General features: G+C 44.7%; 1 protein-coding gene across 1 annotated transcript in view; it reads left to right on the top strand.

The window, feature by feature from the left end:
* Positions 1 to 1,547: 1,547 nt before the first annotated feature.
* LOC132892156 (NXPE family member 3-like) overlaps positions 1,548 to 26,370 on the top strand; it is a 42,641-nt gene continuing 17,818 nt past the window's right edge. Inside the window, exon 1 of the mRNA XM_060930550.1 lies at positions 1,548 to 1,628. Within this exon, the coding sequence (XP_060786533.1) occupies positions 1,548 to 1,628 (81 nt within the window). The remainder of the gene's footprint in view (positions 1,629 to 26,370) is intronic.

Genomic DNA, 26,370 nt, shown 5'->3' on the forward strand with positions numbered 1-26,370 from the left:
GTTTGTTCTTCAGTGTTCTCTAACAAACCACTGAGGCCTTCATAGAACAAGTGTATTTATGCTGAGAGTAAATTACACACAGTAGGACTCTATTAACTAATTATATGACTTCTGAAGGCAATTGATTGCACTGGATTGTATTTAGAGGTATCAGAGTACAGGGGGCTGAATACTAATGCACACCACATTTTTCAGATTTTTATTTGTTTAAAATTTTGAAGACTATCATTTTCGTTTCACTTCACAATTATGTGCTACTCTGTGTTAGTCTATCACATAAAATCTCAATAAAAAACTTAAGTTTGTGGTTGTAAGGTGGAAAAATGTGAAAAAGTTCAAGGGGTATGTATGAATACTTTTGCAAGGCACTGTAGCTCCGCCAAAATTTACAGGCACCTTCCTTTCCCTGAGTGGCACACTAAATAAGACAATAATAATATGCTCAGTGTTCACTGTTGTTTTTATTGCATGATGCATTTGATAGTGTTTTAGGGTTGACAGTATCTGATTGATCCAGTCAGTTGATTTAAGAGTTCAGCTTACATGAAACTTTGCAGTACAGTATTAAGTGCCAAACTACCAATCAGTGGTTATGTTATTATTATGCGCATTTTTTTTCATTCATAATAAGAATGACAGTCATAGTCATATGCTTTGTAGTATGTAGATTTATATTTTAATAGAGTTTTTATTTTCTTCTATTCTCTAAGTTCTAGTCCAGCAGATTTTAGTCTGAATGCCAAATGATATTACCATGTCGAGTTTTGAGTAATTTGAAAAGTCAGTCAATTTGTTACAAAGTTACTTGGAATCTCATACTCAAAATTTTAACTCTATTATGTAAGAATAGTTGTACTGTTAATTACTAAATTCTTTATAGACTTATTATAAACATAGTATAAAAATAGTAATTGTTGACATAATGTTTCATGAGTGTTATTATAGTACTTGTATATGAGTACCAGTAAGTTGTAACCAACTGGACCACCCTTGGCCCCCCATACTTTTTTCTAGACATGGAACTGACCTGTGTGTACTACTGTTTTCTTGGGTATAACTTTAAGCATGTTTTTCTTGAATCTTCTTACATTTTCTTGTAAATTATATTCAATTTGTAGTGTAATTAGCAGCTAATGTCTAGTGTAATTTAGCCTTTGATGATCACAAAAATGTGCCTGGAAATAGCTGAGAAGCCGTCTCCAGGCATCTAAAGCCCTTCAGCTTCCAGGGCCCTAAGGCGGGCCCCGGACCCCTGGCTGCATTGTCCCAGGCCTTTGGCCCGTCATTCGGACAGGCTGAAATTTGGACGGACAGACATCATTTCAGACTTGTCTGTCCTGTGATAGTCTGCTTAAAATTCCTTATTTCCCACACTGTGTGTGTGTGTGTGTGTGTGCATAGTAGGTGTGAAAACAGCTTTAGAACCTGATCTTGCTTGCGTGTTTATTCTTGATATCAGATTCTTAAAGTTGCCCTCTTTTACTTTTGCTGATTGCTAACTAGCACTGTTTCCTTTCATCACAGATATCCCAGCCATGGTGGAACGCATGTCAAGATTTGTAATCATCTTTATACTCCTAGCAGCATCAGGGTTTATACTGATTGTCCAGAATATCACATCTCTGGAGGTGAGTACATCTGTTTCAGTGTAAAACATGTTCCCTCAGACAGCACTCTGGCAAAGATATCGCATCTGATTTATTTCCCCTAATAAGAGTATACACTGGATATAAAACGTATACACACCCCTGTTAAAATTTCCAGGTTTTTGCAATGTAAATAAATGACACCAAGGAATCAGGTTCAATTATTTTACACCTAATGTGAAATAGCAACCAACAAGTGGCAGGTGAGAAGCATGAGTGTGACAAGTTGCATTAGACTGGGCCTGAAAGAGAAGGAGACAAAAGACACCTGAATGGCACACATACAGCCATGAATGTATATTGGAGGAATCTATCTTGAATCGAGCCACAAATTTTTTGCAATAGCCTTCTGGCTTGTCCACGTAATCTTTAGTAAACTGTTGATGGGCAGCAATGTTCTATTTGTAGAGCAGTGGCTTTCCCCTTGCAACCTGCCATGCACACCATTGTGGTTGAGTGTTCTGCTGATGGTGGTTGGCTCCTTCGTTCTCGAAAGATCATGGTGATCTGCGCCAGGGGTCATCCATCAGTTGTCGAGTTGCAGTGCCTAGTATGACTGTGTAGGCCGATGCGTGAGCCACACGGTCTGCTACAGTTGCTGCAGGTGAAGTTGCTTGGTCGGGTGTCTGTTGATGCCGTCTGCAGTCTCCGCTGTCATCGGAGCCTCCTCTCCCCCCACCGGGTCTGTAAGATTGTGTGTGTTCTCGTGCATAGCTGTCCTGAGCTTTATGACCCTTTCACACCCTGGTAAACGTGCATAATCGCGAGAACATACTCTTTTATTTTCTCTGTACCTTCTAGTTTCGCTGAAACCACATTCCTGGTTCCTCCTGTTCTAGGGGGTGTATGGTCTGCTCTTTCATGTATAACAAAAACGACTCCTTATCTGGCGAGTTTCACCTTGTGCCCCCGAGCCCCCTACTTATCTTGTCACGCAAGCTTCTGATGTATATAAACCCTGCTCTTTCTGTGTATCACTGAGCAGTGCATGAATAAACCAGATTGATTTCATTCGTGTGGTTTGTTTTTACCCTGCTCCAGAGCGCTCTTATATCGACGCATCTGAACGAGGACAGACGCAGGTTCTAACAGGGTCTCTCTCCTTTCCTCGGCTTTCCCAACGATGGTCTTGGTGGTGGACCGCCAGCCAGCGCGATCTGAGGCCACCGTCTCCAGGTCTGCGGGGTTGGAGCCGCCTGCCCTCAGGTCACGCTTGCACATGTCCTTGTAGCATAGTGTGGGTTGTCCTGTGGGTCTGGAGCCTGTGGACAGCTCACCATACAGCACGTCCTTTGGGATGTGGCCATCGTCCATGTGGCTGACGTGGCCTTGCCAGCGCAGGCGTCTCTGGGTCAGCATGGCAAACATGCTGGGCATCCCTGCCTTGGCTAGGACATCGGTGTTGGTGACACAGTCCTGCCAGGTGATGCCCAAAAGTCTTCTGAGACAACGCATGTGGAAGTCGTTCAGTCTGCGTTCTTGGCGGGAGTAGAGGGTCCATGCTTCGCTTCCATAGAGGAGAGTGCTCAGCACACAGGCCTGATACACTCTCATTTTGGTGTTGGTCATGAGCATTGTGTTGTCCCAGACTCTTTTCGCAAGACGGGCCATTGCTGTTACTGCTTTGCCGATCCGCAGGCTCAGCTCGGTGTCGAGAGAGAAGTAGCTGGAGATGGTGGAGCCCAGATAGGTGAACCTATCCCCCACTTTGAGGCTGTGGTTGCCGATGGTGATCTGGGGAGCTCTGCTGATGTCCTGGCCCATGATGTTGGTCTTCTTCAGGCTTATAGTGAGCCCGAACTTGTTACAGGTGTCTGCGAAGCGGGTGATGAGTCACTGTAGCGCTTCCTTGGTGTGGACGGTGAGAGTGGCATCATCTGTGAAGAACATCTCTCTGATGCTCGGAGGCGTGCCAGGTTGAAGAGGCCCCCGTCACTCCTGGTGTGGAGGAAGATGCCGTCTTCAGACTGTCGGAAGGCATGGCGCAACAGCAGGGAGAAGAACATGCTGAAGAGAGTCGGAGCGAGGACACACCCCTGCTTGACACTGCTCTTGATTGGGAAGGGGTCTGAGGATGTATTGAACAGTGCCGCTCACGACATGAAAGGACATGATCATCCTCAGGACCTTGGGGGGGGGGACATCCAATCTGGTGTAGGAGGGTGAAGAGTCCTTCTCTGCTGACCAAGTCAAATGCTTTGGTCAGGTCAATGAAGGCGATGAGCAAGGGTTGTCTCTGCTCACAGCACTTCTCCTGTAGCTGTCTCAGGGAGAAAACCATGTCGATGGTCGATCTGGCCACTTTAAAGCCACACTGTGCCTCTGGGTACACCCGTTTGGTGAGGAGCTGCAGTCTGTTGAGGACAACGCGGGCGAAGGCTTTGCCGACGATGCTGGGGAGCGAGATACCGCGATAGTTGTTGCAATCGCTCCGGTCCCCTTTGTTCTTGTACAGCGTGATGATCTTGGCATCACACATGTCCTGGGGTACTGTCCCTTCCTCCCAGCACTGTAGCAGAAGCTCATGTAGGTGGCCCAAGAGGGAGCTTTCCTTGCTGGCTTTGATGACTTCAGGTGGGATGCCATCGCTAACTGGAGCTTTACCACAGGCTAGCAAGTTGATGGCCTTGCTGAGCTCCTCGATGGTGGGTGGGGTGTCCAGCTCCTCCATGATGTGCCTGTGCGCAGGCGCCAACATGGCCGCCATGTTTGTAAGAGCTTTGTGTCTGCTCTTTACTTTTATTACATTGATAGTTGCTTTTAAGCCTTTAAAAACTAGATTCAAGGAAAATGAAATGCCGTAGCTCCAAAACAGCCGGTTTCAAGTTTCCTATTCGCATAAATATTGAGCTCGACGGGCGATTGTATTATGGAGTGATCGAGGCTTGACTTTCCTGGCGGCTCCGGAACAGTCCATTTTACTAGATATTACGATCTGTATGGATGTCCAGCCTCACCCTGGCCCAGAGCTTGCCGTTCCAGGGAGGAAGCAGATGGGAAATGTTCGCAAAAGATCAGGCAGTGGGAATACAGCTTACGACTGTTCAAAACTCCTGTCCTTCAGGCATATGGCACTTAAGCCTGATAGGACCGTCCTGTCCGAACTGAAGTCACTAGGCATTTTGTGATACAGAGGCAGAAGAGGGGCTGGACAGAAGAACATCCCTGTTGTTGAAACCCGCCGCCTTAAAGTAAAATCTATATGTCGCCCTATTAACCGAAGCAATCTGATTTGCATTCCCCGAGTAAATACAACAATGAACTGTGCTGCTCCTGCCATGGATTTTGCTGTTCCTAACTGTCTTTTCACAAATTTCTGTGGATTGGCGAAAATAAAGAACCGTGTAAGGGGACCAGTTGCTCTCGAAACTCACTTCAGAAACCAGGATATCGATGAGTGTGTGTGGTATCTGAAACACATCTTTCAACCGATGTGCCTGATGCAGTTGTGAACATTCCTGAGTATGCAATCTACAGGTGTGATAGAGGTTGTGCTGATTTGGACAAAAGGAAAAAAGGTGGAGTGTCTATGTATGGAAAAATTTAAAAGTTTTGGATGTTCATCGTTCTAAGCTATACGAATTGATCTGTTTGACTCTGTTATTGCCTTCTGGATATCGAATGCTAATTTGTGGCCTTTACAATCCACCAAAGCACAATTACCGTGACGAAGATCTAATGGGTTATTTGGATGGCTTTGTTGACTTGGTGTTGGAAAAACACCCTGAAACAGTCATGGTATGTGGCGGTGAGCTCAATCGATTGGATTTGCAAGAACTAAACGCTTTGTCAGGGTGGGACGTTATGGTTGATTTCCCCACAAGGGGCGATGCTATTCTTGACAATTGCCTAACCAACCGCCCGGAACTTTTTAGAAAAGCTTATCCCATTCACATGCGAATAAAAACTGATCACAAAGGCTTTGTTTTGCCAGCAGGTCATAAACTGAAGCCCATTCGTCGTAAAGTGCTAGTGCGTGACTATAGAGAAGACCGCAAGCGAGCGCTGTATCTTGCATTGGCGGATATGGACTGGGGAGATGTTACTGAGGCAACAAACATAAATGAGGCAGTCAGTTGGCTTGAAGAAAAGATTCGCTCACTGATGGATAAATATATGCCATTTAGATCTGTGCGTATGTCATCACGTGACCCTGCTTGGATGACTGCTCTCGTAAGATCAATGTTTAGAGCAAAATCAAGAATCTCTCTCTCTCCAAACAATGAAGAACGCCTCAAAGTGATTAATAGCAGAATTTCCGAAGTAATTAGCCAGAACCAGAGAAACCCTTCTACCATCTTAGGGAGCCGCGAGTGGTGGAAAAATGTAGACTTTATTTCTCAGCGCCGTAACTCGACCTACGTTGCTCTGGACGAACATACTATGGACCGTCTTAAAGATTATTTCAGGCAACTCTGCTGTGATGACAACTACATGCGACCAATCGACATGCAAATTGCCGATGATGTGGAAGGTCCCGAATTATCTGAGAGAATGGTCTGGAATGCTCTTGGGAAAATAAAGAAAACTGCTACTGGTCCGGACAAGATCCTGTTCTGGATCTGGAAAGACTTTTCGGAAATATTTACACCTGTCATCTCTAAAGTTTGGAACTTATCACTGTCAACGCACGAATGGCCTGAGTCCTGGAAGAGAGCTAACATCAACCCGCTACCCAAGTTGGATATCCTGAAGGAGGACAAAGATTAGAGGCATTAATGTAACACCTGTCATCGCGAGGGCCTTTGAAAAGGTTGTGTTTGAGAACTTCGCCAGGAAAATGGTCGAAGCTAGCCTTAGGCTACATCCACACGACAACAGCAACGAGATGTTATTTAAAAAAATATCGCGTCCAAATGGGCAACGATCAGTAAAATATCAGGTCCATATGGCAACGCAACGCTTGCTGAAAACGATGCAATACACATGCCACACCTCTAGGGGCGCTGTAAGACGGTCCCTTCGGAGACACCAGAACAATAGAAGAAGTAAGGACGCATGCGCATAAACTATTATGCGCGAGACTTCATATTAGCCACAAAGTCAGAAAAATCTGTTCGTAAAATTACATTATAATGACCAAATACAATGAAAAGTATTTTTCCAGTCTCACCTGTGAAAGGTAATCCCATGTGATCTCGTTTGGACGGTAAACCTGTTGGTACAGTTAAACGCAGCACATGAATGAGGCATCTTTATTCTCTGCTTTGACCCATCCAATATGGCGGCGAGGATGACGTATGATTCTACGCGGAAGGCGGCGTCTTTAATGGTCCGGAATAAATTGAATGCTACACGTTGATGGATTAATTTGTTCTTCTACGCCCTTTTTGAGGAATGTATTGTAGGACTTAAACCAACATCTGAAGAGGTGAGATTGCTCCTTTTTTTCCCTATTTTTGCTGGTGGGATTGACTCTGCCCTAAGGGCTATTCTCTCTCTCTCTCTCACTTTGCACCATTACACAATAAATATTCACAGTGAAAATATTTTGTAAGTGCGTTTCATGAACCAAGTTATAGGATTTGTTGACAACTCGCATCGAGTTCATTACACTTCTACCCGGCGTGAAGCACTCACAGTCATGAGGTTGTGACGTCATCGTAAACAAATCCGTTCTACTCATCCAGACGACTTCGCAACGGCAACATTGTCAGATCTTTCCACTCTGGAACCCGTTCTCAAAAGATTGCGTTTGGGGGCACCCAAAACGCCGGTGCCGTGTGGACCCCAGGCCGAAACGATAAACAATTGTATCAGATTCACCTGAATCCGTTGCTGTGTGGACAGGGCCTTAGCCCCTCTCAGTTCGCATACAGACAAGGAGGTAACTGTACCAATGCACTGATTACCATCCAGCACCAGGTATGCAAATACCTGGATGACACTCACTACGTTTACATGCACATAGAGAGAATCGAATTTCTGCCATTGCTTGACTGAAATCGAAGTTCAAAATGCCATGTATACACCTTAATTCGGCTGAAATTGAACCGAACTTGATTTCTCGGAATCGAGCTACACGACCTAGTTTATGCGATTTCTGCCGAGCTACTTTGTGCATGTATACCCTATCGAGCTAGTTGTCAAGCTACTTCCGGAAGTGACGAGTGACGAGACCACAAGCGGGAAACACAACAGCCTCGGTCGGCATGACAACAGTAGTAGCAAGCAGCAGAAGAGGTCAGGAGGAACAAACGAAGAAGAGAAAACGGCGATGTAGAGCTCTCTGAAGTGTGGGTGGAGCACAGAGGACGGCAGGACAAAGCTTCTGGTACTAATAGGCTTTTTATTGTCAGACTTTTCAGTTTAACAGCCTACTTTTATTCTTGAGAAAAAAAACACACGCGCGCGCTGTGTTCTAGTCCCGGGATGAGCTCTCCCTCTGCCTCCTTAAATAGGGCGCGGTTACTGGGAAGACACACAAACACAGGTTAATTACCGTCAGGTGTAGTGATTCTTCCACTCACCTTCCCTGGCTCCGCCCTCCTGTCACAGACCGGCGCTTGACCACGCCCCCACTGCCACAGGCAAGCAGAAACGTGCACTTCTGGAGCAATGAGGAGACAGACTTCATGCTCATTCAGCTTAAGGAGTTGAATATATTAAAATTCATGGACGGGAGAAAAACGCGCAATGGAGACCACGGAACTGATAACTTTGTTTACACTCGAACAGCTCTTCTTCATGACAACAACCGGAAGTGTACCAACATGATGGGGCGTGTTGCGCCACCTGTGGCTCGGGTGCACAATGCACCTCACACAATAGCCCGATTTCATTGTGTGCATGTAGGATTGGATTTCTCTGGCACCCTGCTGGGACCTTCAGCTCGATTACCGACAGCAGCTCGATTTGGATGTGCATGTAAACGTAGTCATTGACTGCAGAGCCGTTAGAGTTTTCACAATGGACTTCAGCAAAGCCTTTGACTGTGTTAAGCATAATCTTTTGTCAAACAAACTCAAACAGTTAGCACTTAGTCCATACGTAATCAATTGGTATCACAGTTTTCTTTTTGGTAGGCAACAAAGAATTTTCTCTAGTAATCACAGTTGCAATTGGAAGTCTGTAAACAAAGGGACTACTCAGGGCAGTGTCAGCGGACCGCACCTTTTTAACATTTTCCTTAATAATCTTGACATACATTATAATGGTAATCCTATACTTTTCAAATGAGCAGATGATTCTACTATAGTGTCTCACGTTTACAACAAAGCAGACCCTTCTATAAATCTAGTCAATTTGTTTCTTAGGCTACATCCACACGACAACGGCAACAAGATGTTATTTAAAAATATATCGCGTCCAAATAGGCAACAATCAGTAAAATATCGGGTCCATATGGTAACGCAACGCTTGCTGAAAACGATGCAATACACATGCCACACCTCTAGGGGCGCTGTAAGACGGTCCCTTCGGAGACACCAGAACAACCCATACGAAAAAGAACAGTAAAGAACTTATAAGAGTTTACCACTGTCTTAGTAGTAAATCCTTATAAGGATTTATAAATAAATATGCCATGTATGATTTACTCCTGAAAGTGGCCCATTTTGCATTTTCCTCATACAAATTTTTTATGAAAATCTAGTATGTATGAAGTGAACATTGTGCATGGTTTTTACAGATAATGTGTATGATGAATTACACCGTCTTTGTATGCTTCACGTAATGTTTGTAGTTTTAAATTATATTTTACAGTTTAAAATGTATATGCCTTTTATATGTAAATCCAACACAAACATATGTGGATTTACATATAAAAGGCATATACATTTTAAATTGTAAAATATAATTTAAAACTACAAACATTACGTGAAGCATACAAAGACGGTGTAATTCATCATACACATTATCTGTAAAAACCATGCACAATGTTCACTTCATACATACTAGATTTTCATAAAAAATTTGTATGAGGAAAATGCAAAATGGGCCACTTTCAGGAGTAAATCATACATGGCATATATATTTATTTATAAATCCTTATAAGGATTTATCCTTATATTTATAAGGATTTACTACTAAGACAGTGGTAAACTCATAAGTTCTTTACTGTTCTTTTTCGTATGGGAATAGAAGAAGTAAGGACGCATGCGCATAAACTATTATGCGCGAGACTTCATATTAGCCACAAAGTCAGGAAAATCTGTTCGGAAAATTACATTATAATGACCAAATACAATGAAAAGTATTTTTCCAGTCTCACCTGTAAGGTAATCCCATGTGATCTCGTTTGGACGGTAAACCTGTTGGTACAGTTAAACGCAGCTAATCTTTATTCTCCGCTTTGACCTTTCCAATATGGCGGCGAAGATGACGCACGCGGAAGGCGGCGTCTTTAATGGTCCGGAATAAATTGAATACTACACGTTGATGGATTAATTTGTTGTTTCTCACCTGTGAAAGGTAATCCCATGTGATCTCGTTTGGACGGTAAACCTGTTGGTATAGTTAAACGCAGCTAATCTTTATTCTCCACTTTGACCTTTCCAATATGGCGGCGAGGATGACGTACGCGGAAGGCGGCGTCTTTAATGGTCCGGAATAAATTGAATGATACACGTTGATGGATTAATTTGCTTTTTTGAGGAATGTATTCTAGGACTTAAACCATCATCTGAAGAGGTGAGATCGCTCTTTTTCCCCCTAGTTTTGCTGGTGGGATTGACTCTGCCCTAAGGGCTATTCTCTCTCTCTCTCTCTCTCTCTCTCTCTCTCACTTTGCACCATTACACAATAAATATTCACAGTGAAAATATTTTGTAAGCGCGTTTCATGAACCAAGTTATAGGATTTGTTGACAACTCGCATCGCATCGCAATGAGATCATTGGCACTACTGGTGTTAAGAATCAGACCATTTCATAAATTAATATTTTGCTGTAGAGCTGCAGTGTTTGTACAATTGCATGTTTTTGCTTCACTATTACTGTCACTATTCTGCTTCTTGCATTACTACTGTGAACTAACACTGAACATAATAATAATAATAATAATAATAATAATAATAATAATAATAATAATAATATCCAAGCTCATGTTTCACTCTCACTAGTGCTCTGTAAGGCTTTTTCCTGGTGATATTCGTTACACTTCTACCCGGCGTGAAGCACTCACAGTCATGTGGTTGTGACGTCATCGTAAACAAATCCGTTTTACTCATCCAGACGACTTCACAACAGCAACGTTGCCAGATCTTTCCACTCTGGAACCCGTTCTCAAAAAGATTGCGTTTTGGGCACCCAAAACGCCGGTGCCGTGTGAAGCACTCACAGTCATGTGGTTGTGACGTCATCGTAAACAAATCCGTTTTACTCATCCAGACGACTTCACAACAGCAACGTTGCCAGATCTTTCCACTCTGGAACCCGTTCTCAAAAAGATTGCGTTTTGGGCACCCAAAACGCCGGTGCCGTGTGGACGCCAGGCCTAAACGATAAGCAATTGTATCGGAGTCACCTGAATCCGTTGCCGTGTGGACAGGGCCTTAGATGGTCTAATGAGAATCAGATGTCATGTAACACTAGTAAATGTAAGGAACTAATAGTGCAGAAGAAATGTAATAATTATGTATATCAGCTTGTTAGTGATATCCCACAATGCAGTAGCTTACCTTTATTAGGAGTTACATTACAGAGTGATTTTAAATTTACATTACACACAAAGACTAAATTGACTAAGGCAAACAAATGTCTGCATGTATTAAGAACGCTTAGAAAAGAACAGCGTACTCAATTAGAAATTGATCACTTATTATTATCTCTTGTTTTGCCTTGTATTACATATGCTTTACCTGTTTATGGTGCGTCTGAATCTAGTCTTAATGTAGTTCAAAACTTTCTAGATAGATGTCATAAGCGCTGCTTCATATCGTATCCTATCTGTATTAAAACTTTTTTTTAGCAAAACAAGATTGTAAAATATACAAGAAAGCACTGTCGATTGATAATCATCCGCAAGGCCTACCTCCCCGTCAAAAAAGAAAGCAAATATAATCTCTGTGGAACAAGATATGTAATGCCTAATGTAAATACTGATCGTTTTAAAAATACTTTTGCAAATAGGCTACTTTTTAAACATTTAGCTTAACTTAGTATAGTATAAGTTTTTTAGGGCCCGAGCCCTATGGGCGAAGGCCCTATTGTTCTTGTAAGAGTTCACTATTATTATTCTTCTTCCGTCTTCTTCTTCTTCTTCTTCTTCCGTCTTCTTCTTCTTCTTTATTTTTCTCTGCTGTTTGGCCATTTTCGGGGCGCTTGCCATGGGCGAAAACGCACGAAATTTGGCACCAGTTCCGAGAATTGGCACCGCTACTCAGAACCAGAAGCCCAAACTTGGCCGGGGCTCCGGGCCTCTATAGCGCCCCCTAAGTCGTTGTGATTTTGGCCTCCCGCATTAAGGTGCCTGGGTGCCATGTACTTTGTAGTAGTGGCATGCCATTTGGTACGCATATGTATCTCACTAAGCCGGACAAAAATGTAATGCCAATGCATTAGCCACGCCCAACAGGAAGTGAGGTAATTTCACTTTTGTGCGAAATGCATGGCCACGAAGACGGCGCAACTCCTCCTAGACCGTTCATAGGAATGTCACCAAAATTGATAGGCTTCATCTACAGACATGGCTGACAAAAGTTACTAAATACGTTTCACGTAGGATAAACCGTTCAGAAGTTATACGTCAATCAATTTTCGATGCAAAATTTTACATGCTTAAAAATTCATAACAAATCTTCTGATTGCTCAAAACTTCTCATACTTCACACGCTAATCACTCATTGGGCTTCTGACATGTTACCCAATTTCTGTGATATTTCGCCACTGGGGGCGCTATTTTTGGGCAAAATTTCCAATCTTTCCTCAAATTTGGTCAAACTTCACGGCCACCCTCTTACTACCGCCCATGTCATGTATTCCACATTTTGGAAATTTTCGTCCATGGGGGGCGCTGTTTTTGTCCGACGCAATTGCTCCAAAACGGGTTTTTGGTAAATAATTCCATAATGCTTTTCCTTCACACCACTACCTTGTGATAGTACGTTGCTGTTGTAGACACTTTTTTTTCCAACTCATAATCGCTCATGTACAGCACAGCGCCACCTACTGACATGGGAAAAACCAAAAAATTTATTCTTCAAAAATCTATATCTCATCTTCTATTTACTCAATATACATCAAACTTCATACGCAAACTCTTCATAGCTCACCTGACGTCTACACCAAATTTTGTGCTCTTTCGCCCCTGGGGGTGCTGGTTATGGCAAAAATGATATTGCAGCTTCTGATCTGTCAAACTTGCCAAGCAAACTCTTTACAAGACCCTTATTGGGGCGCTTGCCATGGTCGACAACACACGAAATTTGGCTCCTTTTTCTTAGACTGCCACCGCTACTGAGAACCAGAAGCCCAGATCCAGGCGGGCCTCAGGGCCTCTATAGCGCCCCCTAACTCGTTGTGATTTTGGCCTCCCGCGTTAAGGTGCCTGGTTGCCATGGAGTTTGTAGTAGTGGCATGCCATTTGGTACGCATATGTATCTCACTAAGCCGGACAAAAATGTAATGCCAATGCATTAGCCACGCCCAAAAGGAAGTGAGGTAATTTCACTTTTGTGCGAAATGCATGGCCACGAACACGGCGCAACTCCTCCTAGACCGTTCATAGGAATGTCGCCAAAATTGATACACATGATCTACAGACATGGCTGACAAAAGTTTCTAAATACGTTTCACATTGCATAAACCGTTCAGAAGTTATACCTCAATCAATTTTCACTTCAAAATTTTACATGCTTAAAAATTCATAAATCTTCTAATTGCTCAAAACTGCTCATACTTCACACGCTAATCACTCATTGGGCTTCTGACATGTTACCCAATTTCTGTGATATTTCGCCACTGGGGGCGCTATTTTTGGGCAAAAAATCCAATCTTTCCTCAAATTTGGTCAAACTTCACGGCCACCCTCTTACTACCTCCCATGTCATGTACACCACATTTTGGGAATTTTCATCCATGCGGGGGGCGCTGTTTTTGGCCGACGCAATTGCTCCAACACGGGTTTTTGGTAAATAATTCCATTATGCTTTTCCTTCACACCACTACCTTGTGGTAATGTCTCTTGCCGAAGAAGCTGTGGAAGGTATTTCGCGGGGACACATGCCCCCGCCCCCCTTGGCCGCTGGCGCGAGGGCCCGTCGAGGCCGCTTGCGGCTTTAATTTTCTTTCTTCTTATATGCTTATAATGTACCTTAGGATATGTATTTTTATCCTTTGACAATAAAGACAAAAAAAAAGATGGACAGTGGGGTGGTCTCTTCGATAGCCGTGCATGTGATGGTGTTGTACTTGGAGTAGAGCTCCTGGTAATGCTCCGCCCACCTCTCCATGTGTTTGCTCCGGTCAGTAATGACTTGCCCAGAGGCAGATTTGAGGGGAGCAGTCTTGATGATGCTTGGGCCAAGAGCTTTCTTCATGCCATCGTACATGGCTCGGACGTTGCCAAGGTCTGCCGATACCTGGATGTCCTGGCACAACTTCAGCCAGTACTAGTTGGCGCATCTCCTGGCAGTCCACTGGGCATTGCTTTGGGCTGTGCGTAAAGCAGCAAGCGTCTTCACTGAGGGCTCTCTATTGTAAGCAAGGAGAGCGGCTCGCTTGGCGGCAATGGCAGGCTCCATCTCGACAATCCCTGCCTCGAACCAGTCCTCATTCTTCCTCTCTCTCTTCCCGAAGGTGTCCGTGGCAGACCGGTACACAGCGTCGCGGATGTAGTTCCACCACGATGTGGCACTGTCGGTGGGGCAATCCTCGAGGACACCGTCGGTGACTCTGGCAAAGCGCTCATGCAGTTCAGGCATTGACGTCCTGGCTGTATTTATACAGGGATGACCCTTCTGCTTGGAGCGGTGGATTTGTCTGGGGCGAAGACATGCCTTGCTGACAACCAGGGAGTGGTCGGTGTCTCAGTCGGCACTATGGTAGCTGCGTGTGACAAGCACCTGGTTCAGTAAGGATCTTCTGGTGATGACAAAGTCCAACTGGTGCCAGTGATGGGACCTGGGGTGCCTCCAGGACACCCTGTGGTGAGACTTGGTGGAGAAGGTGGTGTTGGTGAGGCAGAGGTCGTGGTAGGAGCAGAGCTCAAGCAGTCGCTGGCTGTTCTCGTTGAGCTTGCCGATGCCAAAGCGACCAATGCAGCAGGGCCAGGAGCTGTGGTCTGCACCTGGTCGGGAATTGAAGTTGCCGAGCAGGAACAGGTGCTCCTTTGCGGGAATCTTTTGAATCCTGGCCTCGAGCTCCTCGTAGAATGCATCCTTAGCCTCAGCTGTAGAGCAGAGTGTGGGGGTGTAGACACTAAGGATGTTCACTGGTCCAGAGGAGGTTGCGAGGCGGAGGGAGAGGATTCGTGCTGATCCTGCAGAAGGTGGTTCGATTGAGGACAGGAGCGAATTTCGCACTGTGAAACCTACACCTGCCATGCTCCACCCCGGACATCCACTCCGGAGATTACGGCTCTCTCATGCCAGCACCAATCCGGATCCAGGACAGGAAATCCTTCTCACCCGTATTCACTTCCTGGTTTTCACTGCTGTGTATAAATAAGCCGTTCTCAGACTCTGACTTTGCCAGAACATCTCGTTTGCTTCTTTAGCCGTTTCTGTGCCTCTCTTGCTGTTCATGGTTATTCTCTCTAGTGACTTTTTTTCTTGTTCATGGTTTTTGCACTAGCATTCCTCTGGTTTATGGTGTTTTTTTGCACTAAGGGTTATTTCTGATTCATGGTTTCTTGCACTAAGGGTCTTTTCTTGTTCATGGTTTTTTGCACCAGCGTTTTTGTCTTTACCTGTCTCATGTTTTTGTCAAGTTGTTTGTCTCATTTTGTCCGGACTATTTTTGCCATTTGCTTTTTGTCCTGTTTGTTTACCTTTTTGCCATGCCCTTTCTTCCCTGAATTAAATCATATTATTTATTGGATTACTGTCTGTGTTCTGCTTGTGGATCCTAACTTCACCATACCTCCACCCACCCTAAGAGTACATTCTAGCCAACATGGATCCTTTGGAACTCACTCACCTGAGAACGGCCATCCAGCAGCAAGGGACTCTCCTCAGGACCCACCAACAAGACTGACAACAAATTACCCAGAACCTCGCCACCCTGTCCAATGCACTCAACCTTCTCACCATGCAGATGCAGCACTGTCAAGCCGTGCCTACCCCTGCTCAGTCGTCTCCTACTTCAGCTCCTGCCACCGCCTTTCTCCATGAACCGAGACTTCCAGCGCCTCAGCCCTACGATGGAGAACCAGGTACTTGCAGATCGTTTTTGTCTCAATGCTCTTTGATCCTAGAGCTGCAACCTCTGGCCTTCCCCACAGAATGCTCCCGGGTAGCATATATAATCATGCTCCTCACCGGCAAGGCCAGAGAGTGGGGAACAGTGGTCTGGGATGCCAATGCACCCTTTTGTTCGTGTTTCAAGGATTTCTCCGAGGAGATGAGGTGAACTTTTGACTGTTCTCTGTCCGGCCAGGAGGTGGCCAGAGGGCTCATAGAGCTGCGGCAGGGGTCCCGGTCTACCTCAGGTTACGCCGTCGAGTTCCGGATGTTGGCGGCTTCATGCGGTTGGAACGAGAACGCCCAGATCGACGCATTCCTGCATGGCTTGTCCAACGCCATCAAGGATGAATTGGTATTGCGGGAACTGCCGTCAGACCTCTCCAGCTTCATGGACCTCGCCAACTGCATCAACGCTCGGATCCAGCAATGGAGGAGAGAGAAGAACCACCCCAGACTCACCTCTTCTCCACCTCCCGCTGCATCCGTCAAACTCATGCAGGTAGACCGGGTTCGGGTATCAGCGGAGGAACTTGTTCTTGACATCCCTCTTACTGTCCTGACACTCAATGGCACCGGCTTGACCAGCATCACCCACCTTACCGCCCCACTCACCCTAAGGATTTCCGGCAACCACTCAGAAACCATCCAGCTTCACGTCATGAACAACCCCCATGTACCCATCGTCCTAGGATTACCATGGTTAATGCAGGACAATCCCCACCTTAACTGGACTAATAACACCATCCTAGGCTGGAGTTCTTCTTGCCTGGCCTCCTGTCTGAACTCCGCTGTGCCTCCCGCCAAACCACCACAGCCCTCAGCCAGTGAGTTTCCCGACCTCTCTCATGTGCCTCTGGAATATCTGGACCTTAATCTAGTTTTCAGTAAGACCCAAGCAGTGTCCCTCCCTCCTCACAGACCCTACGACTGTGGTATTGACCACCTGCCCGGGACAGCGCCACCCAAGGGATGCCTCTACTCTCTTTCTCCTGCTGAAAGACAAGCCATGGAAAAGTACATCACCAAATCGCTGGCAGCTGGGATCATCCGCCCTTCCTCCTCCCCAGCAGGGGTGGGGTTCTACTTCATCAAAAAGGACAAGTCATGCCGCCCCTGCATTGACTATCGGGTTCTCAATGCCATCATGGTCAAAAACTGCTACCCACTACCACTCATGACCATGGCCTTTGAACTACTCCAGGGAGCCAAGATATTCACCAAGCTAGATCTACACAATGCATACCATCTCATCAGGATCAGGGAGGGGGACGAGTGGAAGACAGCCTTTAACACCACCACTGGTCACTACAAGTACCTCATGGTTCCTTCCAGCCTGACCAACATGCCCGCAGTCTTCCAGGCACTCGTTAACGACGTCATAAGGGACTTCCTAAACATCTTCGTTTTCATGTACCTGGATGACATCTTGATCTTCTCCCACTCCCTGGAGGAACATCAGGGTCATGTCCGGCAGGTCCTCCAGCGCCTGCTAGAGAACAAGTTGTTCGTCAAGGCAGAAAAGAGCGAATTTCACCAGAGCTCTGTCTCATTTCTGGGATTTATCATTTCCCCAGCAAGGATCCAGACGGACCCCCTCAAGCTTGAGGCAGTTGCCAATTGGCCCACCCCATCTTCGAGACGAGAGCTCCAGTGCTTCCTAGGATTCACCAACTTCTACAGGTGCTTCATTCACAACTTCAGCACGGTGGCTGGACCTCTCTCAGCCCTAACCTCGACCAAGACCCAATTCAAATGGGGGGAGGAAGCAGAGAAAGCCTTTTCCACGCTCAAGCACAGGTTTATCACAGCACCCATTCTCACCATACCCGATCCAACCAAGCAGTTTATTGTCGAGGTTGATGCTTCTGAGTCAGGGGTTGGAGCTATACTTTCCCAGAGGGCCAGTGATGACAAGGTCCACCCATGCTCCTTCTTCTCCCACCGGCTATCCCCAGCCGAATGGAATTATGACATCGGCGACCGAGAACGACTGGCTGTTAAACTAGCCTTGGAGGAGTGGAGGCACTGGCTCAAGGGGTTGGAGTTCCCCTTCCTAGTCTGGACCGACAATAAGAATCTGGAGTACCTCAAGTCTGCCAAGTGCCTTAATTCCCGTCAAGCCCGTTGGTCTCTCTTCTTCTCCCGGTTCAACTTCATGCTTTCCTACCGCCCAGGCTCCAAGAACAGCAAACCCGATGCCCTGTCCAGGATGCTCTCTTCCCACCAAGAGGAGTCCAAGCCGCCCAAGACCATCCTTCCTCCATGTTGCCTGGTGGGAGCTGCCATTCTAGAGGTTGAGACACTCGTGCAGAAGGCTCTAGAGCAGGACCCCGGTGAAGGTAACCCCAACAACATTCCTCCTAACCATCTGTTTGTTCCCAGTCCTGTATGAACCCAGGTGCTGCAGTGGGGTCATGGCTCCAAGTTGGCTCGTCACACAGGAGATGCTCGAACCCTGGCACTCGTCCAACAGCGCTTCTGGTGGCCATCCATCAAGGAAGACATCCAGGAGTTCGTGGCAGCCTGCGACACGTGCTCGGAACAAGACAGCCAATCGCCCCCCTGCCAGCTTGCTAAGACCCCTCCCGATTCCTCATCAACCCTGGTCTCACATCACCCTGGACTTCATCACAGGACTCCCCAACTCAGGTGGCAACACATGCATCCTCACAGTTATCAACTGTTTCTCCAAGACAGTCCATTTCATTCCTCTGCCCAAGCTCCCCTCAGCCAAAGAAACTGCTGAACTGCTCATCCAGCACATTTTCCATCTACGTGGACTGCCCACTGACAATTTCTGACCGTGGTCCTCGGTTCACTGCGCAATTCTGGAGGGCCTTCTGCAAACTCATCGGGGCCACCTGTAGTCTCTCCTCAGGCTTCCACCCACAGACCAATGGCCAGGCAGAATGGGCGAGCCAGGCTTTGGAGGTTGCACTCAGGTGCATGGCATCCAGGGATGCCAGTTCTTGGAGTAAGTACCTACCCTGGATCGAGTACGCTCATAACACTCTTCCTTCATCTGCCACAGGTCTCTCACCCTTCCAGTGCTCCCTAGGTTACCAACCACCACTCTTCCCCAACCAAGAGGAGGAGGTCGCCATACCCTCTGCCCAGATCTTCATACGCCGCTGCAGGAGGACGTGGGCATTGGCCCAGAGAAAACTCATTTGCTCCGCCCTAGCATCCAAGAGGCAGGCCGACAAACACCGCTCTAAGGCGCCCACTTACCGGATGGGGCAACAAGTCATGCTCTCCACACGCCATCTGCCACTCAGAACTGTCTCCCGCAAGCTGGCTCCCAGGTACCTGGGACCCTTCCTCATCAAAAATGTAATCAACCCATGTTCCATCAGACTGGCACTACCACTCACCATGCGACGCATCCACCCCACGTTCCACATGTCACAGCTTAAACCTCTGGTCTCTAGTTCTAGAGAGACGTGCCAAGCACATGCACACTTCACCAACACACTAGACGCATCAACCAAAAAGTAATAAAATAAGAAATAATCCTAACCTATTGCCTGTTTTACTGAATGCGCAAAAGCGGCGCAGTAATGACGCACCAAACGCTCCTAGAAAAAAAATCAGGTGACCAACACAAATGTAAACGTGATGTCTTTCAGTTTTGTCCCCAGTAAAATATCAGTTATATAAATATTAAAATTAGAGGCTAAATTCATAAATGAATTTCCATAGAGTTCACTAACATGTTTAGTAATTTAACTGGAATGTATAATCAGTGAACATCATAAAAAGTAATAAAATAAAAAATAATCCTAACCCATTGCCTGTTTTGCTGAATGCACAAAAGCGGCGCAGTAATGATGTACCAAATGCTCCAAGATAAATCAGGTGACCAACGCGGAAATACAGTCATATGACTGACGCAAATCCTCAGCAGTAATGTAAAATCTGTCAAGGTGAATAAAATCCTGTGAATGGGGATATTTTATTGTCCTCTCACGGGTTTGTCATACGAATGTTCACTTGTGTCTGAATATCTTGTTGATCGAGTTGCAGTGAAGTCGCTCCACACTCCTCCTCCTCGCCTGTTGGGAACAGCTGCTGCTGTTCTGTGCAGTGAGCTGCATGCTGGTCAGCGCGGAGCCCTACAAGCCCAACTGGAGAAGCCTGGACGCCAGACTGCTGCCCAAATGGTACGACGAGGCCAAGTTCGGGGTGTTCGTCCACTGGGGGGTGTTTTCAGTACCGGCTTTCGGCAGCAAGTGGTTCTGGTGGAACTGGCAGCTCAAGTACATCCTGTTCATGCTGGAGAACTATCCTCCCGGATTCACATACGCAGAGTTCACAATAACATTAGTCAATGTGAGAGAGGCCTTTCATTGCTTAGAAGTTACCCTGGATTCCTTTATGACCTTGTGGACTATTACATGCCTTGCTCTTGGAATGATCTTTGTTGGTTGACCACTCCTGAGGAGGGTAAAAGTGATCTTGAATTTCCTCCATCTGTCTGACTGTGGATTGGTGGAGTCCAGACTCTCTTGAGATGGTTTTCTAACCTTTTTGCAGCTTGATGCTCTTTTTCTGAGGACCTCAGAAATCGCGATTGTTTGTGCAATGATATGCTTCCACAAACCTGAGCTGGGAATCCCGTGCCACATCTGCCGAGAGTGTAGCACCGATGGCACAGTGTCCAGCATCAAGACCTCATCCCTGGGGCCAGTAAAGACGGGTTTAAGCTCTTTGGGGGCGGTCTGTCACATCCACATGCATTGGTGTGTGCAACATACCATATTACACTCACGCGTGTTCTGTACAGCGCACGCCTCTAATGACTAGCACCTGCCTCAGATTAAGGCACAATCAGAGCGCACACAAAAAAGGATGTGGAGTACTCACTCACCTTCCAAAGTATTACATTGCTAGTCACTATTACCAAGTGTTCTTATCGTGTTATCTTCCTGGCTCCCTGATTCATAGTCTGTGTTCTGGTTTTAAACTTGACTAATCCTGTTTGTGCTTCGACCGACCTTCACCTGTTCTTCAATATTGATTCAGTCTGCCGTTTTGGACTATATGCCTGTTTATTGTTTCATTTATAATAAACACTCTCTTCCCACACATACATCTGTCTCCTATCTTCCTGCACTCAGTGGCAGAATACTTTGTCCTGCTGACAGCACCTAGAAATGTGCACGCGATTAGATTCATATATTAGATTAAGCAATTGATATAAACACCCATATTACACAGTAAAGTTAATAATATTTTCTCCAAACTCTGCAAGGCATTTCCAGAATTATTGGGACCGTATGAAAAATGCAACAACAAAAAAAAAAGAAAAAAAAAAAACAGTGATTTGTAAAGAATATTTAAACTATCACAACTTTTTTGGAATAGATTGTATGCCTTAATTTGAGAATAAATGTACATAAACCCTGTCTACAACCCCGATTCCAAAAAAGTTGGGATGCTGTGTAAAACAAAGAAAAACAGAATGCGATTCAAATCATGGAAACCCTATATTTAATTGAAAATAGTACAAAGACAACATATCAAATGTTGAAACTTTCAACTCATTAAGTCAATTGGCAATAGGTCATTAACATGACTGGGTATAAAAAGAGCATCTTGGAGTGGCAGCGGTTCTCAGAAGTAAAGATAGGAAGAGGATCACCAATCCCCCTAATTCTGCGCCGACAAATAGTGGAGCAATATCAGAAAGGAGTTCGACAGTGTAAAATTGCAAAGAGTTTGAACATATCATCTACAGTGCATAATATCATCAAAAGATTCAGAGAATCTGGAAGAATCTCTGTGCGTAAGGGTCAAGGCCGGAAAACCATACTGGGTGCCTGTGATCTTCGGGCCCTTAGACGGCACTGCATCACATACAGGCATGCTTCTGTATTGGAAATCACAAAATGGGCTCAGGAATATTTCCAGAGAACATTATCTGTGAACACAATTCACCGTGCCATCCGCCGTTGCCAGCTAAAACTCTACAGTTCAAAGAAGAAGCCGTATCTAAACATGATCCAGAAGCGCAGACGTCTTCTCTGGGCCAAGGCTCATTTAAAATGGACTGTGGCAAAGTGGAAAACTGTTCTGTGGTCAGATGAATCAAAATTTGAAGTTCTTTATGGATATCAGGGACGCCGTGTCATCCGGACTAAAGAGGAGAAGGACGACCCAAGTTGTTATCAGCGCTCAGTTCAGAAGCCTGCATCTCTGATGGTATGGGGATGCATTAGTGCGTGTGACATGGGCAGCTTACACATCTGGAAAGACACCATCAATGCTGAAAGGTATATCCAGGTTCTAGAGCAACATATGCTCCCATCCAGACGACGTCTCTTTCAGGGAAGACCTTGCATTTTCCAACATGACAATGCCAAACCACATACTGCATCAATTACAGCATCATGGCTGCGTAGAAGAAGGGTCCGGGTACTGAACTGGCCAGCCTGCAGTCCAGATCTTTCACCCATAGAAAACATTTGGCGCATCATAAAACGGAAGATATGACAAAAAAGACCTAAGACAGTTGAGCAACTAGAATCCTACATTAGACAAGAATGGGTTAACATTCCTATCCCTAAACTTGAGCAACTTGTCTCCTCAGTCCCCAGACGTTTACAGACTGTTGTAAAGAGAAAAGGGGATGTTTCACAGTGGTAAACATGGCCTTGTCCCAACTTTTTTGAGATGTGTTGTTATGAAATTTAAAATCACCTAATTTTTCTCTTTAAATGATACATTTTCTCAGTTTAAACATTTGATGTGTCATCTATGTTCTATTCTGAATAAAATATGGAATTTTGAAACTTCCACATCATTGCATTCCGTTTTTATTTACAATTTGTACTGTGTCCCACTTTTTTGGAATCGGGGTTGTAAGTGTTGTGGCAATAATACAACAATGCATTGACAGAAAATGTGCATTTAAGACTTAAGTATTTTTAAAAGCAAGTATTTCAGTACTTTAACTTGAGTAAAAATTTGACTGTACAACTTTCACTTGTATTGGAATAACATTTGACCAGTGGGATCTGTACTTTGACTTAAGTAATGAAGTTGGGTACTTTGTCCACTTCTGTGCAGAGGATTAGGAGAAATCTCTGTATGCAAGGGACAAGACCAAAAAAAACAACATTTGATGCCTGTGATCTTCAGGCCCTCAGGTAGCACTGCATTAAAAACAGACATTATTCTGGAAATCGCTGCAGGAACACGTCTGAAAAACATTTTCCGTGAACCCAGTTTATCGCTGCATCCACAAATGCAAGTTAAAACCATATATTAGTGCATCTCAAACAATTAGACTATCATGAAAAAGTTCAACAATTTATCAGTTATTTAAGAAAGTGAAAATTTAATATATTCTAGACTCATTAAATGTAAACTAAAATGTTTCAAATATTTTTCTCTTTTAATTTTGATAATTATGGCCCAGAGCACAAAAAAAAATCTCTAAATATGAGAATATTTCTTTTCGTGTTTGGGTAAAAGAGCATAAATACTGTGTACCCCTCAGTCTACTTCAGTACACGCAACCACAATCATGGAGAAGACTGCTGACTTAACAGCTGTCCAGAAGATGATCATCAATACCCTCCACAAAGAGGGTAAGCCACAGAAGGTCACTGCTGAAAAGGCTGGCTGGAAAAGGTGCACAAACAACAGTGATGACTGTACCAGGCTTGCAGGGCCGGAGTGGGCCCTGTTTTCAGTCCGGGAGTTTAATTCACATTCACGGGGCTCCACTTAAAATTGGATGGTGTGTGGCCGCGTGTCTAATCCGCATATACATTTATCTGTGTCACCAACATGTCCCAAAGTTCCTTAGTGAAAATATTTGAAAACACATCCAAAGGACATGCATCTTCAGAAATCGGCATCTTCGGCCCGGGTGTGGGAATGAACTTTTATGTCGGGGGCGAAATCCAGCTGACTGCCACTCCAAATAGCAAAGCAGCGAGTATGGCTGATTGTTTCGCGTTATTTAAGATGAATTACACAACACATTTTTAGTCACATAGTCTTAAAATAACGAAAGCACCCATCTCGCGTGCATTTGAACCAATGCTTGTGCATTACATGCCGCATATGCCTCGAAAATAATGGCAAATCAACAATGCTGGGTACTCAGCAACCGTCAGATAAAGCGGGAGGGCGCATTAGGCAACTCAAAAATGGTTAAATGAAATGTAGGCTAAAGCAAGTGTTCGATTCTGCTTAGAATATTGGCATACGCATACACCTCTTCTAAGTTATATATTTAACAACAATTATTTAACATCAAATATGACTTCTAGGCCTATGTGTTCATAACCACAATGTGCGCACGCCTGTGGAAATGCACGGTGTGACAGCGAGATGAAATAGGCTGGATGAGGAAATAACGTGCAACAGCACATTTGGGACCTGTTCATCTAAAATTGTTAATAACTGGGATGTAAAGCAATGTCCGGTTCTTCTTAGAATTAAGACATACACCACATCTATACCGTGTAAATTGCGAGATTTCACATGATATCAAAAAGCTGAATTGACATCGCAAACTATCGACACATTATAGGCCTAGCATAGACTGATAAAATTGACAAACAGGGTTATCATACTCCATATCTTTCGTAACCTACCAGCTGGTCTTGAGAACATATCTGTCAATTTGGCACATTTTGCTGCCACCTCCTTCCTTTTTTTAAGCTTCGCCCTTTCGGTTCCACCTGGCCTCTTTCTGCCTTCCATCACTGACGCGCGCTGTTTCGCGCCAATGTTGTTTAAGTTCCCCGCAATACAGAGGAGGAGTCTTGGACCAAACCAACTGCAATAGAGGGGAGGGGAGAATTTCCTTATTTGGTAGCACCTATTTAATCTGCTGCGATGCTGTCGGCGTCTGGGCTGCCATGTGAAAATGCAGAGTGCAGTTGAATTGATGATTAATGCAAGAATAAGATCAGTGACCAAAATTAGTGAAAATTATTTTCCCCATGCTCCAAGCAGGCCACCATTGATGGTTTGGGTCGGGGATGGTCCCGGCTAAATATAGGGCCACCCCGGCATTGCAGGCTTGTAGTACTCGAGTCCAGGACTCGGACTCGAGTCCAACTCGTGCCCTAATTTTAAAGACTTGTGACTCGACTCGGACTTGAGCACTGATGACTCGGACTTGTGGATTAACTGCATTAGGACTCGGAAAATGGAGACGAGGACTCTGATTTTTTTCTTTATTTTTTTGGTAACATGCCATAATAATTTGGCATAAGATATTTATATCTACATTAATTTTGTACTAATTTTGTGTAGATTGTCACGCCTGCACACCTTGGTGCATGCATCAGATAGACTCTCGAGCGTGCTCTGGACAGCACGCGTGCCACGCAGACTTTCGCGCGCGTGCCGTAAACGACTCACACCTGCACGGGGATTAAGACGCAAACAGCATGCCAATATTAAAAACTGTGAAAATGCACTTACTTTGTGAAGTATTGAGTTGTGTTGCTGACACATTACTGAACCTTATTTCCTTGTTTGGTTTCCTGATCCCTGATTTCCTGTTTCTTGTCTTTGATTCTGCCTAGTCTACGATAGCCTGTTTGTGCCTCGCTCAACCTATTTGCCTGTTTCACTTTTTTACAGTTTTGTCTGCCATTCTGGATTGTTTACCTGTCTTCACTTGTATTAATAAAGACACCTTCTGCACTTACATCTGTCTCCCAACCATCTCTGACAGAATACCTTGCACTCCCTGACAAAGAGAATGCACATTCACCTGTTCATACATCATGTTCAGGAACAAACTAATGTTAATGGCGCTAAAACAACCATCGTCAAATGGTGTGGTTGGAGTCTTGTTCTCGGATTCGACTCGGATCAATAGAAGACTCGACTAGATTTTTTTTTTAATGACTTGGACTTCAAAGTTCAAGTTCAAACACTTTATTGGCATTGTTAAGGCACAACAAAATTTCTTTTGTGCTAGTCCCAAAGGTGCAAAAAAAATAAGGTGCAAAATATTAAGACAAAAATGTAACAAAAAAAACTCACTTACTTAGCAAATACCTGAGAGCTGAGAAAGGTGATGAATAAATAAATATAATATATACAAAATGAACATAAATACACTTAACAGAAATGATATGGAAATCAAGCAATATGTACAGGTTGTGGATTGATTTTTTTTTAAATGTATTGCACATCATATCTGAGACTATGGAGATATCAGAATTCAATAAGTGTATTGCAGTTGGAAGGAAACTGTTTTTAAGTCTGTTAGTGCATGTGCGTATAGATCTGAAGTGCCTGCCTGATGGAAGGAGCTTAAGCAAGTGATGTGTGGGGTGAGTGACGTCCTTTACAATGTTTTGGCCCTTCTGACACAGCGAGTGTTGTGTAGCAGATCCAAAGA

This window comes from Neoarius graeffei, chromosome 9, assembly GCF_027579695.1.
Source record: "Neoarius graeffei isolate fNeoGra1 chromosome 9, fNeoGra1.pri, whole genome shotgun sequence".
NCBI classification, from domain to species: Eukaryota; Metazoa; Chordata; class Actinopteri; order Siluriformes; family Ariidae; genus Neoarius; species Neoarius graeffei.